Source organism: Gymnoscopelus microlampas (genome assembly GCF_963454915.1).
Source record: "Gymnoscopelus microlampas genome assembly, chromosome: 14".
Classification (NCBI taxonomy): domain Eukaryota; kingdom Metazoa; phylum Chordata; class Actinopteri; order Myctophiformes; family Myctophidae; genus Gymnoscopelus; species Gymnoscopelus microlampas.
In genome coordinates this window covers 9,890,167-9,902,916 of record NC_139951.1, presented here as the reverse complement: position 1 = coordinate 9,902,916, position 12,750 = coordinate 9,890,167, and the positions used below count along the sequence as shown (strand labels likewise).

The following is a 12,750-nucleotide window of genomic DNA, read 5'->3' as shown; positions in this document are numbered from 1 at the left end:
TCAGATATATATAATTATATCACCGACAAATCACAACAGATAACTCTGACCTGCTCTGCTCTGCTGTCGGCGAGCAAGAGGAGCTTTCCCCGCCGACGCAATGTGTGTGTGTGTGTGTGTGTGTGTGTGTGTGTGTGTGTGTGTGTGTCAGTTGTGGGAAAAGTACCTTTTTTTTTTTACTTAAGTAAAAGTATCAATACTGCAATATAGAAGCACTCCAAGTAAAAGTCTGGTAATCCAAATTTACTTGAGTAAAAGTACAAAAGTATTGGCATCACAATGTACTTAAAGTACCAAAAGTAAAAGTACTCATTATGCGGTCGTCTCGTCCCGTCCGATCCGCTGATGATAAAAGTATTGAAAATTGGAAATACTCCAGTAAAGTAAAAAATACCTCAAGTACTTAAGTACAGTACTTGAGTATATGTACTTAGTTACTTTAGCTCTGTCACTGTCCCCCTAACCATTGAATGCCGATCGTGGACTATACACACCCACAAAAACAAAATATTAAAGTTTTTAATCTAGCAGATGTACTAGACCAGGGGTCTTCAACAGGGGGTCCGGGACCCCTAAGGGGTCTTCAGAGCTACTATAGGGGGTCCGCCAAATCTTTGTGTGATAGGATTTAGTTTTACATTAACCACTTGAAACCTAGAATTCCTTTTCTGAGGGGAACATTAGCCGAAAATAGCAGATCTACAAGCTCTCAGTGTTGAGAGCTTGTAGATCGGCTATTTTTGGCAAAGAGGCTATAGGTGTAGAGGGAAAAAAGATCAGACTACCTAAGTAAAAAAATAAATAAATCTGAAACACAATTTTATACAATATAAAGGGGTCCCTGCTTAATCTCTCTCTCAGCTGTATTACCACATTTTTGCTGGGGACCCCCTGGTACCCCCTCAAGGACACCTGGGGGTCCCCGGACCCCACTTTGAGAACCACTGGTCTAGACCCCTCTCCTCGGGCAAAGGAGAGGAGCACGGCATGTGTGTGTGTGTGTGTGTGTGTGTGTGTATGTATGCACACGCACACACACACACGCGAGCCCCCCCCCCCACACACACACACACACACACACACACACACACACACACACACACACGTGTCTCTCTCTTTTTCCTAAATAGTCAGTGTATATGTCGCTCAACTAATAGCGAAGCAGATCTGAACAGATCTGTCTGTCTACAGGCTCTGGCCTTGGAGGGAGCGGGAGTCCCGCAGTCAGTCTGCCCCCGAGACAGCAGCAGCTGACCGGCGAGACGTGAAGTGAACGTCCGCTAAAAAAGCAGGAAATACGGCAACATGATTTTTTCTTTAACTTGTTAATTTATGTATATAAAATATAGATTCCCTGTCGAATCTCCTAATTACACCAACATTATTCTTGTGAAGTAGGTAGTTTGTGCTTTTTAAAGATTTATTAAGTTCGCTTTGGTCAGTTCTAGCATGGGGAAACACCGAGCGGTGCTCCCCGTGACACGGTGCCATATGACGGCCTCATGGAGAGCAGCGTGGGGGGGTAGCGACCAGACGGCCCGTTCAGTTATTTAGCAGCTTGTTTATAAACATTCTGTAGATTTTTTTTCCATAAATAGGTTATGTAGTAACTAAATATAGACTTATTTCTCATCTGCAGCTGCTATTTTTCATTTTTGACTTCATAATGCGTTCTGCTTCGTACAGCCCGTTTTCGTCTCGCCTCGAAAAAGCTCACTTGAGGAGACTTGAGTGACAGCTCCTTGGACACGCCCAGTTTGATCAAATAACGCCAAGTCAAATGAGGTATAGGCGTTTTTTTATAAAGGCGTGATTCCGGTGTGAACACAGCATAATAATAGAACAGCTATAAATAAAATCACTTTGATTGACTTTACTGTAATGCAGCCTTTGCAGGAAAAAAAAATCTGATACCACATATAACAATAGGCCCATTCTCTTATCAACAGTGGTGGAAAGTAAAGTAGGCTATACTCAAGTATTGCACTTAAGTATCATTTTGAGGTACTTTTACTTTACTGGAGTATTTCCAATTTTCAATACTTCTACTCCATATCTCAGAGGCAAATATTATAGGCCTACTTTTACTCCGCTACAATTAATTGAAAACTTACTAGTTAGTTACTTTGTAGATTTGAATTATTATTACAAAACATACAGTAACCACTTCAGCCCTATTTAAACTTTGGCTATTTGAAAATAGCCGATCTACAAGCTCACAACATGACACCACATGTGGAGCTTGTAGATCTGCTATTTTCAAAAGATTTGAATACCATTCGATTTAAAACATAATATGATACCTTGTGAAACGAAACATTCTGTATAGTGGGTAGGTTACTTTTACTTTTGGTACTTTTAAGTATATTTTGATGCCATTACTTTTGTACTTTTACTCAAGTACATTTTTATTACCAGACTTTTACTTGTAATAGAGTGTTTCTGCATGGCAGTAGGTCTACTATTGATATTACTTAACTAAAAACAATGCAGTACTTTTTCCACCACAGCTTATCACTCACCGACTAGATATATTGCAAAACTTGAAAGGTCGGGGATTTCAAAGACTGACACACCCCAGGCTACGTGTTCCGTGTGTATTTGTGCGTCTACAAATCAGTGTTGCCATGTCCGCTTATTTTAAGCGACTTTGGGCTTATTTTTATATAAAGTTGCTTATCAATATTGGTAGTTGCGGGTTGAAGGTTTTTGGGCTTGTTTTGTAAATAATGTTGTTTAAACCAGTGGTTCTCAAATATGTTCATGTCAATGTCACATTTCTTTCAAGATTATTCTGAGAGATAGATCGTCTATTTAGCCGATGCATAGTTTGGAAGTGCTCATAAGAAGGCTAACAGGATAGGTGGGCACCAAAACCATCTGGGCACTATAGGGACCATCTGGGGCACCTTGGACGGGTGGGCACTAATATGGACATGTGGGCACCTGGACGATTGGGCACTTAGGATTAGGGGTGGAGATAACTGGGCACCTGGATGAGTGGGCACCTGGAGAGGTGGGCACCAGGATAACTGGGCCTATATGCATTGGACGAGTGGGGCCCACTCACTCAGTGGGCATCTCACTTCTTTTGGGCTTGTGTTCCTAGACATGGTTGCTTATTTCTATCCCATAATCTGGCAACACTGCTGCAAATCACGGTAACCAATGCCATATGCACACCTGCGGGAGCCCAGCCCACTCTTACCTTTGATATTCCAGCAGCATGACATCATAGTAACCAAGCCGCCTTTATGGGATGTTGTGTATTTTGAAAAGTTATTCATTAATTTGCTTGCGAGCCGTATAAGCAACTCTCCTTTATACCCATAATTAGGATACACTCTGTAAGGACAAAACCATGGGGATCCTGAGAGCTCTGTTGTGGTGTGTCTTGTTGGCAGCAGCTGGACTCAGCATGGCTTCATTAAGTAAGTGACACTAGTCTACTTGGCGGGAAGATGTACGCTAATAAGTTAACCCAATATGCATCACTTGACTTGATAGATTTCATATTGTTTTTCACCTTATATCCTACACCATGATGTAGCCATAGTTTAAGGCTGTGTCCGACTCAGAATATACTATGGCTATTATTCATGATGATTGGACAATTCGTTTTATAGACGTTCTGACAATAGCCTACACATAGTATAGGCCTAACACACAGCATGTGTTTCAGTGCTGCTGTCTGCTGATTTAGACCACGATAACACAGTGAAGTGAAGTGTAACAGAGTCATTAACATGTTGTGAGCATTTAAAAATGCTCATGAAAACTGCATATGAGGACATATGGCATATTTAATTACCATATGATTTAGAGTTTCTGAAGCACCAATCAATCGATCCTACGATTAAATTTGGATTATCCCAGACCAAATGTAGCATAGCCTACATTGAGGGCCTCATTAATGTCAGTCTAGTCTAGGCTATTACTAAACTTTATTATGTGATTGTACTGTAATATTATCTGGTGTTATGTTAAATACATAGGGCCTATACTAACGTGTCTTGCATTTGTGCTGCTCAATATTAAATAAATATGATAAAATATAAATCCTATAAAACAATGTAAACAAATTATATTAGGACGAACATAACGTAACGGTAACTAAATTATATATAATAAAGTATGTATAATTTAACTATAAACTAACCCTAGCTGCTGCATGGTGGTTGTTGACAGTTGACACACCACTGGGGGCAGTGATAGGAAGGTGTTGATGCTAGATGCAACTGCTGCATTTCTTTTCAGAGGGGGGTCATTTTTAAATAGCCTTTATAAATGTGTGTGTGTGTGTGTGTGTGTGTGTGTGTGTGTGTGTGTGTGTGTGTGTGTGTGTGTGTGTGTGTGTGTGTGTGTGTGTGTGTGTGTGTGTGTGTGTGTGTGTGTGTGTGTGTGTGTGTGTATACATCATAGACTGTATACACACACACACACACACACACACACACACACACACACACACACACACACACACACACACACACACACACACACACACACACACACACACACACACACACACACACAGTAAACTCACCAACAGGGCCACATGAGGCTCATCTGGAATAGTCTGAGGACAGTCTCTACAAGCTCACAACACGTCGAATCGCGATGCGTTGTGGGCTTGTATATCTGCCCATTGGGTGGCTGGTGGACGTCACAAATGTAACATGCATTGCGGACTTGCGAGGCGCACCATTACTCCGATTCGCACCAAACTTGGCAAAAACACTGGTCAGGGTCTACCATAATAACAATAGTCACACCCACGTCAGGGGACACAGGCACACTGTTACTCGATCCTCATCTAGTCTCGCGTAGCCAGACCCAACTGAAAATGAAAAACAGCGACCTCTGCTGTTTGTATTGTCTGTTGGGTCTGGCCAGAGGCAAACGGAACACCAGTGCGCAGGGAAACCGGGGGTTTGTGTCTCCCTTCAGCGCATCACTTCCGGTTGGTGCGACTATGTTTTCATTCCCACTAACAATATTTCTACACGGAACACTAACACCACTTCTCCCAGAGAACATAGATGGTTTTGGTTATAAGCCCACTTGTTTCTATAATGAAAGAGTAAGTTAAAATGTGAATATCTGTCCGTGGTTTTGTCTGCTCCGAGGACGCTATTGTTAAATTAGTTTCGGCTAGTTTCGAGGGGGGAAGGGTGGACGGACACGTGAATCCCGCCCACTACATTTGATTGGGTAAAGCGCGGCCCGCTTCCTGATCTGAAGGCACACCCACTTGAAACCAATGCGCACGGGTTGTCAACGCGGCTACCGACAGATTCCAACGCAGAGCAGAATCTGTTCTTGAGAGATTACTCCTCATCTGACACAAAAACACACACACACAAAATTCCCTCAAAATTTTACTTTCAGGACGCCCGTCATGTCAAAACGTGACGTTTCAGGGCTACTGACAGAGCTGCAAAATTCTGAAAAATATTATAAGTATGGCAGTGGTTGCCTCTACGACTCTTCCTCCTCGGGGTTGGAATCTCGGGTTGGAATCTCCCTTCCTTCTACCTCCTTCCTATCTATCACCTGCCTCTTAGTCATCATTACTAACCATTACATCATCTTAAAATAGCTTAGTCTCCTCCCAGTCTCCTGACCCCCAAGTCACTGGGTTAAGTCAGTGTGTCAAATATGAAAGTGACAATGTTCATCATGGTTACTATGACCCAGACACCATGACCTTGCACATGTGTCATGTTTAAAATCCCACTAGATTGAACTGTATTTAAAGTCATAATAATACTATGGCATTTTTAACATTTAATCTTTCAAACTGTCCAGGTTACTGTGCTCACCATGGAACCTTGAACACAATGTCATGGTTAAAGGTTACAGTTAACTGTGCCATTGTGACCTCGCTACTGGATGATGTCAGACATGACATGTTTTTGAAATTCCACACTACAGCCTCTCCAGGCAGTGTGACTCTCTCTCTAACAATGTTTGGGAATCCCCATTGTCATGACATAGCTTACCGAGCAGAAAACTCACCTTACACAGTTAACACCGTAGCTATGGTTATACACATTCAGCTCTGATTGTTATCTGTTGTTTACTATTACAAATAGGAACATCTTACCAGTGCTTCTAACTTCAGCAGCAACACACATTTAGGTTCAACTAGACATGCATTACATTGTAATTAGTGACAATACATATTAACACAGATTCTACTAGAAATGCTTTACATCTATAATCAGTGACAATACACATCATAAAGAAAATAATCAAACCCGATCACAATAATACATCACATTAACAGGAGGGGTGCATAAATATTGCTGCTTGTCGACAGTACAAACATTATTCAGGGAGTCTGCCATGCCAATAGTCACACAACCAAAAAAAAACTCAATTGCACACATATGGGGCCCTACTACAGCAGTGTTACAGCAGTTTTTAACACATTAAATGGCCATAACTTGGTGACCCTTGTTCTAATCAGTGCAATATAGTCATTTTAACATCACTCATGCTTTTGTGTGCACTTCAGACAGTTTTTAAGTTGCTTGATTCACTATTTAGACATTTTATATTCATTTTATCAAACACATTGTATAACATGTTTTGGTGACTGATATTGTCCTTCTAGTGAGGGGGCTGTGTTTTTTTTTTTTTTTTTTTTCAAAAACATCTTTTCTTTTTTTTTCTTTTTTTCTTTTTTTTTTCTTTTCAAACATATTAATTAAAAAAAAAGGAAAAAGATTACTGAAATAAAACAGCCCCTCACGCATTAGGAGGACAATATCAGTCAGGCACCAAAACCATGCAGGGACGGGTTTTCAATGAGTCTAGCATGGTTAAAATGGAGTTTGAAGTGTGTCTGATAAAATCAATGCATATTTCTTTGCATATTTCTGCATATTTTTGAAAGATGTGATCTAGCACGTACGAAGCTGGCAAACTGAATAAGCCAGTTTGACAGCTTCTGTTTTATAAAACATTAGAGTACATTACTGAAACACATCACATTGTATTTTACTGTTAACAGAGCTGTTTAAATACTATTTTATTTTACAATTATTAAAAAATATTAAAAACGTAATTGAAAAAACTCTGCCTCCTCACACTTTAGAAGGACATAATCAGTCACCAGAACCGGCAGGGACGTGTGTTTTTTGATCGTCATAAAAAAGGTTACAATAGGTTTATATAAGAGGTTGATCAAATTGGTATCAAAAATGTATATACTGTATTTCTAATCAAGCAACTGCTAACTGTCTGGGGTGCACACAAAAGCCAGAGTAGACATTAAAATGACCCCAGAAGTGTTAAAGTTAAATAACCCTTTAACTGACTGACATTATTTCCTCTACACAGACCAACCAGATGTGAAATACATTCCATTGGAAGGACGCCTTGAATTACCTCTAGATACTAAATCAAATACCAAACTCACTACTGTCACCCTATGGAAACAGCTCTCCTCAGACAAACAAAATGTGGTGGCAGCAGAGTGGGTTTGGAGCTCGCCTGCTGAAGACAAATTCTATGGGACATATGAAGGCCGCACAGAACTGGATAAAGAAACCAGAGTCATTGTGCTCAGAAATATGACCAAAGAAGACAATGGAGTATATTACAGTGTTGTAGATCAGAAGACGGGGGACTACAAGCACTACAATGTTGTGGTGATCAGTACGTATAAATTGTGACCTGTTTTCATTCATTCATTCATTCATTTAAATGCACTTCTGTATATGTCACCAGAAAAGAAAAGAAAGTAATCAACCCTTTCAGATAGGAAGTGTTTGAAAGACTGGTGAGGGGTGGTAAGGGATGTTTTCAATGAGTTTCTGAGTTGTCTTCATTATTTTTCCTAACAGAGAATGTCCCAAAGCCATCAGTGAGACCACTTTGTTCACCGCAATCTGCAAACTGCTCACTGGTCTGTGAAGGAAACATCACAGATTCAGGTCCAGTCACCTATCGCTGGAGGAAAGATGAAGGTGAATGGATGGATTCTGGACAGAACTGGACTATCACCAACGATGAGGAATGGAAGAAGGTTGAAAAAGTCTTCTGTGAAATGAAGAACCCAGTCAGTGAGGAGCAGAGTGATCCCAGTGACAACCCGTTTTATATAAAAGGTATGTTTGGTTTCTTGTTGTCTGTTATGCCATCTCAATAAATACATTTTACAGTTTTATTGGAAGAGAATATGTCCCAAGCTGTGAAAGATTAATTCTTATTCCTATATCAGCTCTATGTGGTTGATGCGTCCATTGTTGCCGCAGCTGTAAAGAAATGATAGTCCATTGCTGCACTACTACAATACATCACATTTTAAAAAGTCATTCACACCTTTTCTATACTGTACTTGACACAACACTGAGGGGAAACAGTTTATACTGTACATTTCGACCTCACTCCTAGCCTTCCTAATGTGTTAGAAAGTTGGCCACAGCTTTTGTGTTAGCAAAATTGAGACACACTCTAAATTAAATAACATAAGCCTAACCTAAACCTAACCCTAACCCTAAAACCGAAATAAAGTAACAAAGAAACGCCCAAAAACGGCCACAATCCGCAAAATAACCGCAAAATTTTGCGCACGCGCATGTGCGATGAGGGGGGGGGGGGGGGGGTGCGGGGGCGAAAATTGTCCGTTGCCTAGTGCGCATTTTGACATTAACGCGGCCCTGCACACACACACACACACACACACACATTGTATATTAAACTCAACTGGAGCCCGTAATAACAAAAGCTTATAATTCTGTGTTTTTTTATTTTAAGGAAATACACCTTTGCGTGGCCATGAAGGGATTATTGCTCCTCTCCTCCTTACAGTCAGTTTGGTGCTGTTCCTGTGTGTGAAATATTGTGGTAAGTTTCTGATTTTAAATTACACATAACATACAACATGCTTGCAAAGTTACTGCTCAGCAGCTGCATGCAATTCCACAGGCAAAAGTCAAATGTTTTCATCTTTAGAGAGAATAAAGCAAGTTGCTGGTAATAAATAGGTAGGTATTACCTCCTGGGTCAGACGGGATGAAGCACTGTTTCCCAAACTATGGGTCCGGACCCATTTGTGGGTCACGGACACAATTGTATGGGTCGTTAGTAAATACCGCTCCTTTTTTGTATACAAATATTATAAGAGTAGTGAAAATACAATAGCCGATCTACGAGCTTCTCATTTATTCATGAGAGTGTGTGTGTGTGTGTGTGTGTGTGTGTGTGTGTGTGTGTGTGTGTGTGTGTGTGTGTGTGTGTGTGTGTGTGTGCGTGTGCGTGTGCGTGTGCGTGTGTGTGTGTGTGTGTGCGTGTGCGTGTGTCATTAGTACTTCTTCTAAAGAAGAAGAAAGAAGGTAGAATCAACAACCATGATTCAACAAATGGTATGTCCGTTTCTCTTCTCTTACAAGTTACATGTCCTGTTTATAATTGTTATTATTGTCTCCGCCAGGTCGAAAACACATTTTTAAATATTGCTCCTACAGATTTTGTTCAAACATCACGCAAATTGGTACACAGTATCTCTATAGTCATGTGGTCAACACAGATCTGTCCGATTGTCCATATTCCATCCTGATTGGCTAAGATTGGCTTCCAAAGTTTGCGGGATTGGTTAGTTTTGAACAAAATACCTCAAATCATGAACGCAGCATGGGATTTCCATGAATGTTTGCAAGCACATTCCCACTAGGCCGAGGAAGAAATGCCACTGAAAAATTCCAAATCGGCCTCATGGTGGCGCTATAACAGGCCGATTTGTGTTTTTATAACTGCACGATCTGTGTGAAACTTTGCACGCACACTCCCTAGAGGCCAAGGAAAAATCTTTGCCCTGCATTTTTCACATCTGCCTTTTAGAGCGCCACCAGGAGGCTGACTTTTGTAAAACACATTTTTCTATATTATTTTCTAAATCAGATTTTGTCCGCAAATCACGCAAATCAGTACACAGTATCTCTATAGTCATGTGATCAAGACGGATGATATTTCATATTCCATCCTAATTGGCTAGATTTGGCTTCCAAAGTTTGCAAGATAGGTCTGTTTTGAACAAAATGCCTCAAATCATGAATGCAGCGTGCGATTTTACGTTAAGATTTGCGTGCAGATTCCCACTAGTGGAAGAAATGCCAACCTTTTCACATTGGCCTGTTATCGCGCCACCAGCAGGTCTAAATTAGCAAAACACATTTATGAAACAGAATTCCTCAAATCCTGAATGCAGTGTCAGATTGCTGTGAAAGGCCTACGAAGAAATGGCATCCTTTTCACATTGGCCTATTGTAGCGCAACCAGGAGGCCACAATAACCTACCTGACCTGGCGGAGACCTGTGCTCTGAACACTTTTTCTAGTTTGTTTTGTTTTTTGTTACCGGCCTAAGGAATGTAAATCAGTATTCTTGCTAACACCAGCATGTTTACTTCTTATATTTTTATATGGGTGTTGTTCATTAATGTTCTCTGTCCCTATCAACAACAATACACAAGATGCCGCCTTAAGTGCAGAATGTGTAATTCTGATACAGCTGTGAGATGCAGGTAGTGTGTCTGGTAAAAATCCAGACAGACAGAGATGAACAGCATGTATTAAATACATTCATGAGCCATTTTTGGGGAGCCAGGAGTCTCAGGGAGCTCAATGTCAGAAAACCCAATAAACCATAGAGGTCTATAGATGAACCAACTAAAATTAACTAATCAATTAATTGGACAACTTGTGTAATATTGCTTAAGTAAACAATTAACTTTAAAGTAATCAGAAAATAATGTTATGATGATTTCAATCTATCTGTCCCCCTTTTTTTCCCCCTGTCTCATGTTTTTCAATGTCATAGATCTCATAGACTCCATCATAGCTAGAGCAACTTCACTCTACACTCTCTCTGAGGGCAAGGGCAAGGTCAAGGGCAACGAGAAGCAGTGCCAGCGTCTGGTCCAGCGTGTAAAAGGGCTGGAGGAAGTACTGGTGGGGGAAATCAAGCAAAAAGGAGCTGGTCAGAAGTCTGCCGATGTGGAGAAGGACCTCCGTGATCTCAACAAAACACTGGAGTCTGCAAAAGATGTTGTCAAAAAATACATCTCTGATAGTTTCCACGAGCATGTGTTTAAAGACTACAGAGACAATACTGAGTTTAGGACTTTGAACAGCAGTCTGAACAGTGCATTGAACAAGCTTTCCAAGGCTCTGGAGGTTGACTGCGGTTATATACTAGAAACGCTTTTCGACGAAGCTCTTGAACAGGCAGCTGATAAAGCAGACAGGAAGGAGGATCATGCAGAGCTGGAGAGAAGTGAGAGATGGGGTCTACTACTTTAACAATCCATGTGAAGATATAGTAGCGAAATCTGTCTATGATGACTTTTATTTCAGCAGATATCTTAGTCACGAGAGGAATTAACAATGGTTAATGGACAATTTTGTGTTTGTATGCATGTTATTTATTCAGTATGTATGTATGTATGTGTGTGTGTGTGTGTGTGTGTGTGTGTGTGTGTGTGTGTGTGTGTGTGTGTGTGTGTGTGTGTGTGTGTGTGTGTGTGTGTGTGTGTGCGTGCGTGCGTGCGTGCGTGCGTGCGTGCGTGCGTGCGTGCGTGCGTGCGTGCGTGCGTGCGTGCGTGCGTGCGTGCGTGCGTGCGTGCGTGCGTGTGTGTGTGTATGTATATATAGAAGAAAACCTTGCACTTCCTCAGGTGCTAGCATAATTGTCTTTGTGTGTATATATATATGTGTATATATATATAATATTATTGTTATCTTTTTTTTTCCTTCTTTTTGTTTTAGAGCACATTGCCCCACAATATGAATACATTTTAGTATGTTTTATTTAGATGGTAACACTTCTATAATCACAGTATTACACTTGAGGGTGTGCTTAAATGTCATTATTGGCTTTCTACTTATGATGCTAAAGCACACCCTTTTGTGTAATATTGCTTAGGTAAACAACTTTAAAGTCAGCTGTCACTTATTCAATATAATGAGAAAAGAATGTTATGGTTCAATCTACGGTATTGTATTTTAACCTATCTGTCCCCCTTTCTACTATCTCTCATTGTTTTCAATCAGTCATGGATCTCATAGACCACATCTTGGACAAAGCAGCTTCACTCTCCCCTCTCTGTAAGGATGCCACGTGCAACAAGAAACAGCGCCAGTGTCTGGTCGAGCGTGTGAAGGTGCTGGAAGAACGCTTGGAGGTGATCAAGCAAAAAGGACCTGGTCAGAAATCTGCTGATGTGGAGGAGGCCCTCTGTGAGCTCAAGACCACACTGGAGTCTGATGAAGTTGCTGCGTTTGTTGAAAAATACACCTCTGATAGGGCACCTGCGGACTTCGGCAATGCATTAAATAAGCTGTACCGTGCTCTGCCATTTGACCAAACCAAAACAAACACAAGCTGTTCGAATAAGATCCTCGATGGGCAGAGGATGAAGCACACATCGGAGGAGGAGGAGGAGGATGTGTAGCGGTGGAATAGTGAAAGGGGGATGTTAATTTGTTAATAGAACATTGCAACCAATTTATCCACTTTAACCCTATCTTATACTGAGGCTATTCAAAAATAGCCGATCAGCAAGCTCACAGCGCATTGTGAGCTTGTAGATCTGCTATTTTTGAAAATCTTGTATATCTTTTAAATATTTTTTAAATAATTTAGATTTTTTCTTTTGCACAAATCTTTTCTTCTGGGGCTCCCTGGCACACAATCTTTTCAGATGAGGATCTGCGACCAAATACATGATTATTTTAGACA

General features: G+C 40.8%; 1 protein-coding gene across 1 annotated transcript; it reads left to right on the top strand.

Annotated features, from left to right (window-relative positions):
• Nucleotides 1-3,292: 3,292 nt before the first annotated feature.
• LOC311059891 (uncharacterized protein) lies at nucleotides 3,293-12,480 on the top strand. Its single transcript, XM_084078001.1, has 7 exons — nucleotides 3,293-3,431; nucleotides 7,351-7,668; nucleotides 7,857-8,120; nucleotides 8,770-8,859; nucleotides 9,321-9,377; nucleotides 10,831-11,286; nucleotides 12,063-12,480. Exons 1-7 carry the CDS (start codon nucleotides 3,362-3,364, stop codon nucleotides 12,461-12,463), a joined length of 1,656 nt encoding a protein of 551 aa, XP_083934127.1. The 5' UTR covers nucleotides 3,293-3,361; the 3' UTR covers nucleotides 12,464-12,480.
• The last annotated feature ends 270 nt before the right edge of the window (nucleotides 12,481-12,750 follow it).

What these genes read in the sequence shown, in the direction of transcription:
- LOC311059891 (XM_084078001.1), top strand. Translation starts at nt 3,362, where the DNA reads ATGGGGATCCTGAGAGCTCTGTTGTGGTGTGTCTTGTTGGCAGCAGCT. An exon ending in CCTGTGTGTGAAATATTGTG is followed by an intron (nt 8,860 to 9,320) that starts GTAAGTTTCTGA and finishes GTGTGTCATTAG; the next exon opens with TACTTCTTCTAAAGAAGAAG. An exon ending in TCATGCAGAGCTGGAGAGAA is followed by an intron (nt 11,287 to 12,062) that starts GTGAGAGATGGG and finishes GTTTTCAATCAG; the next exon opens with TCATGGATCTCATAGACCAC.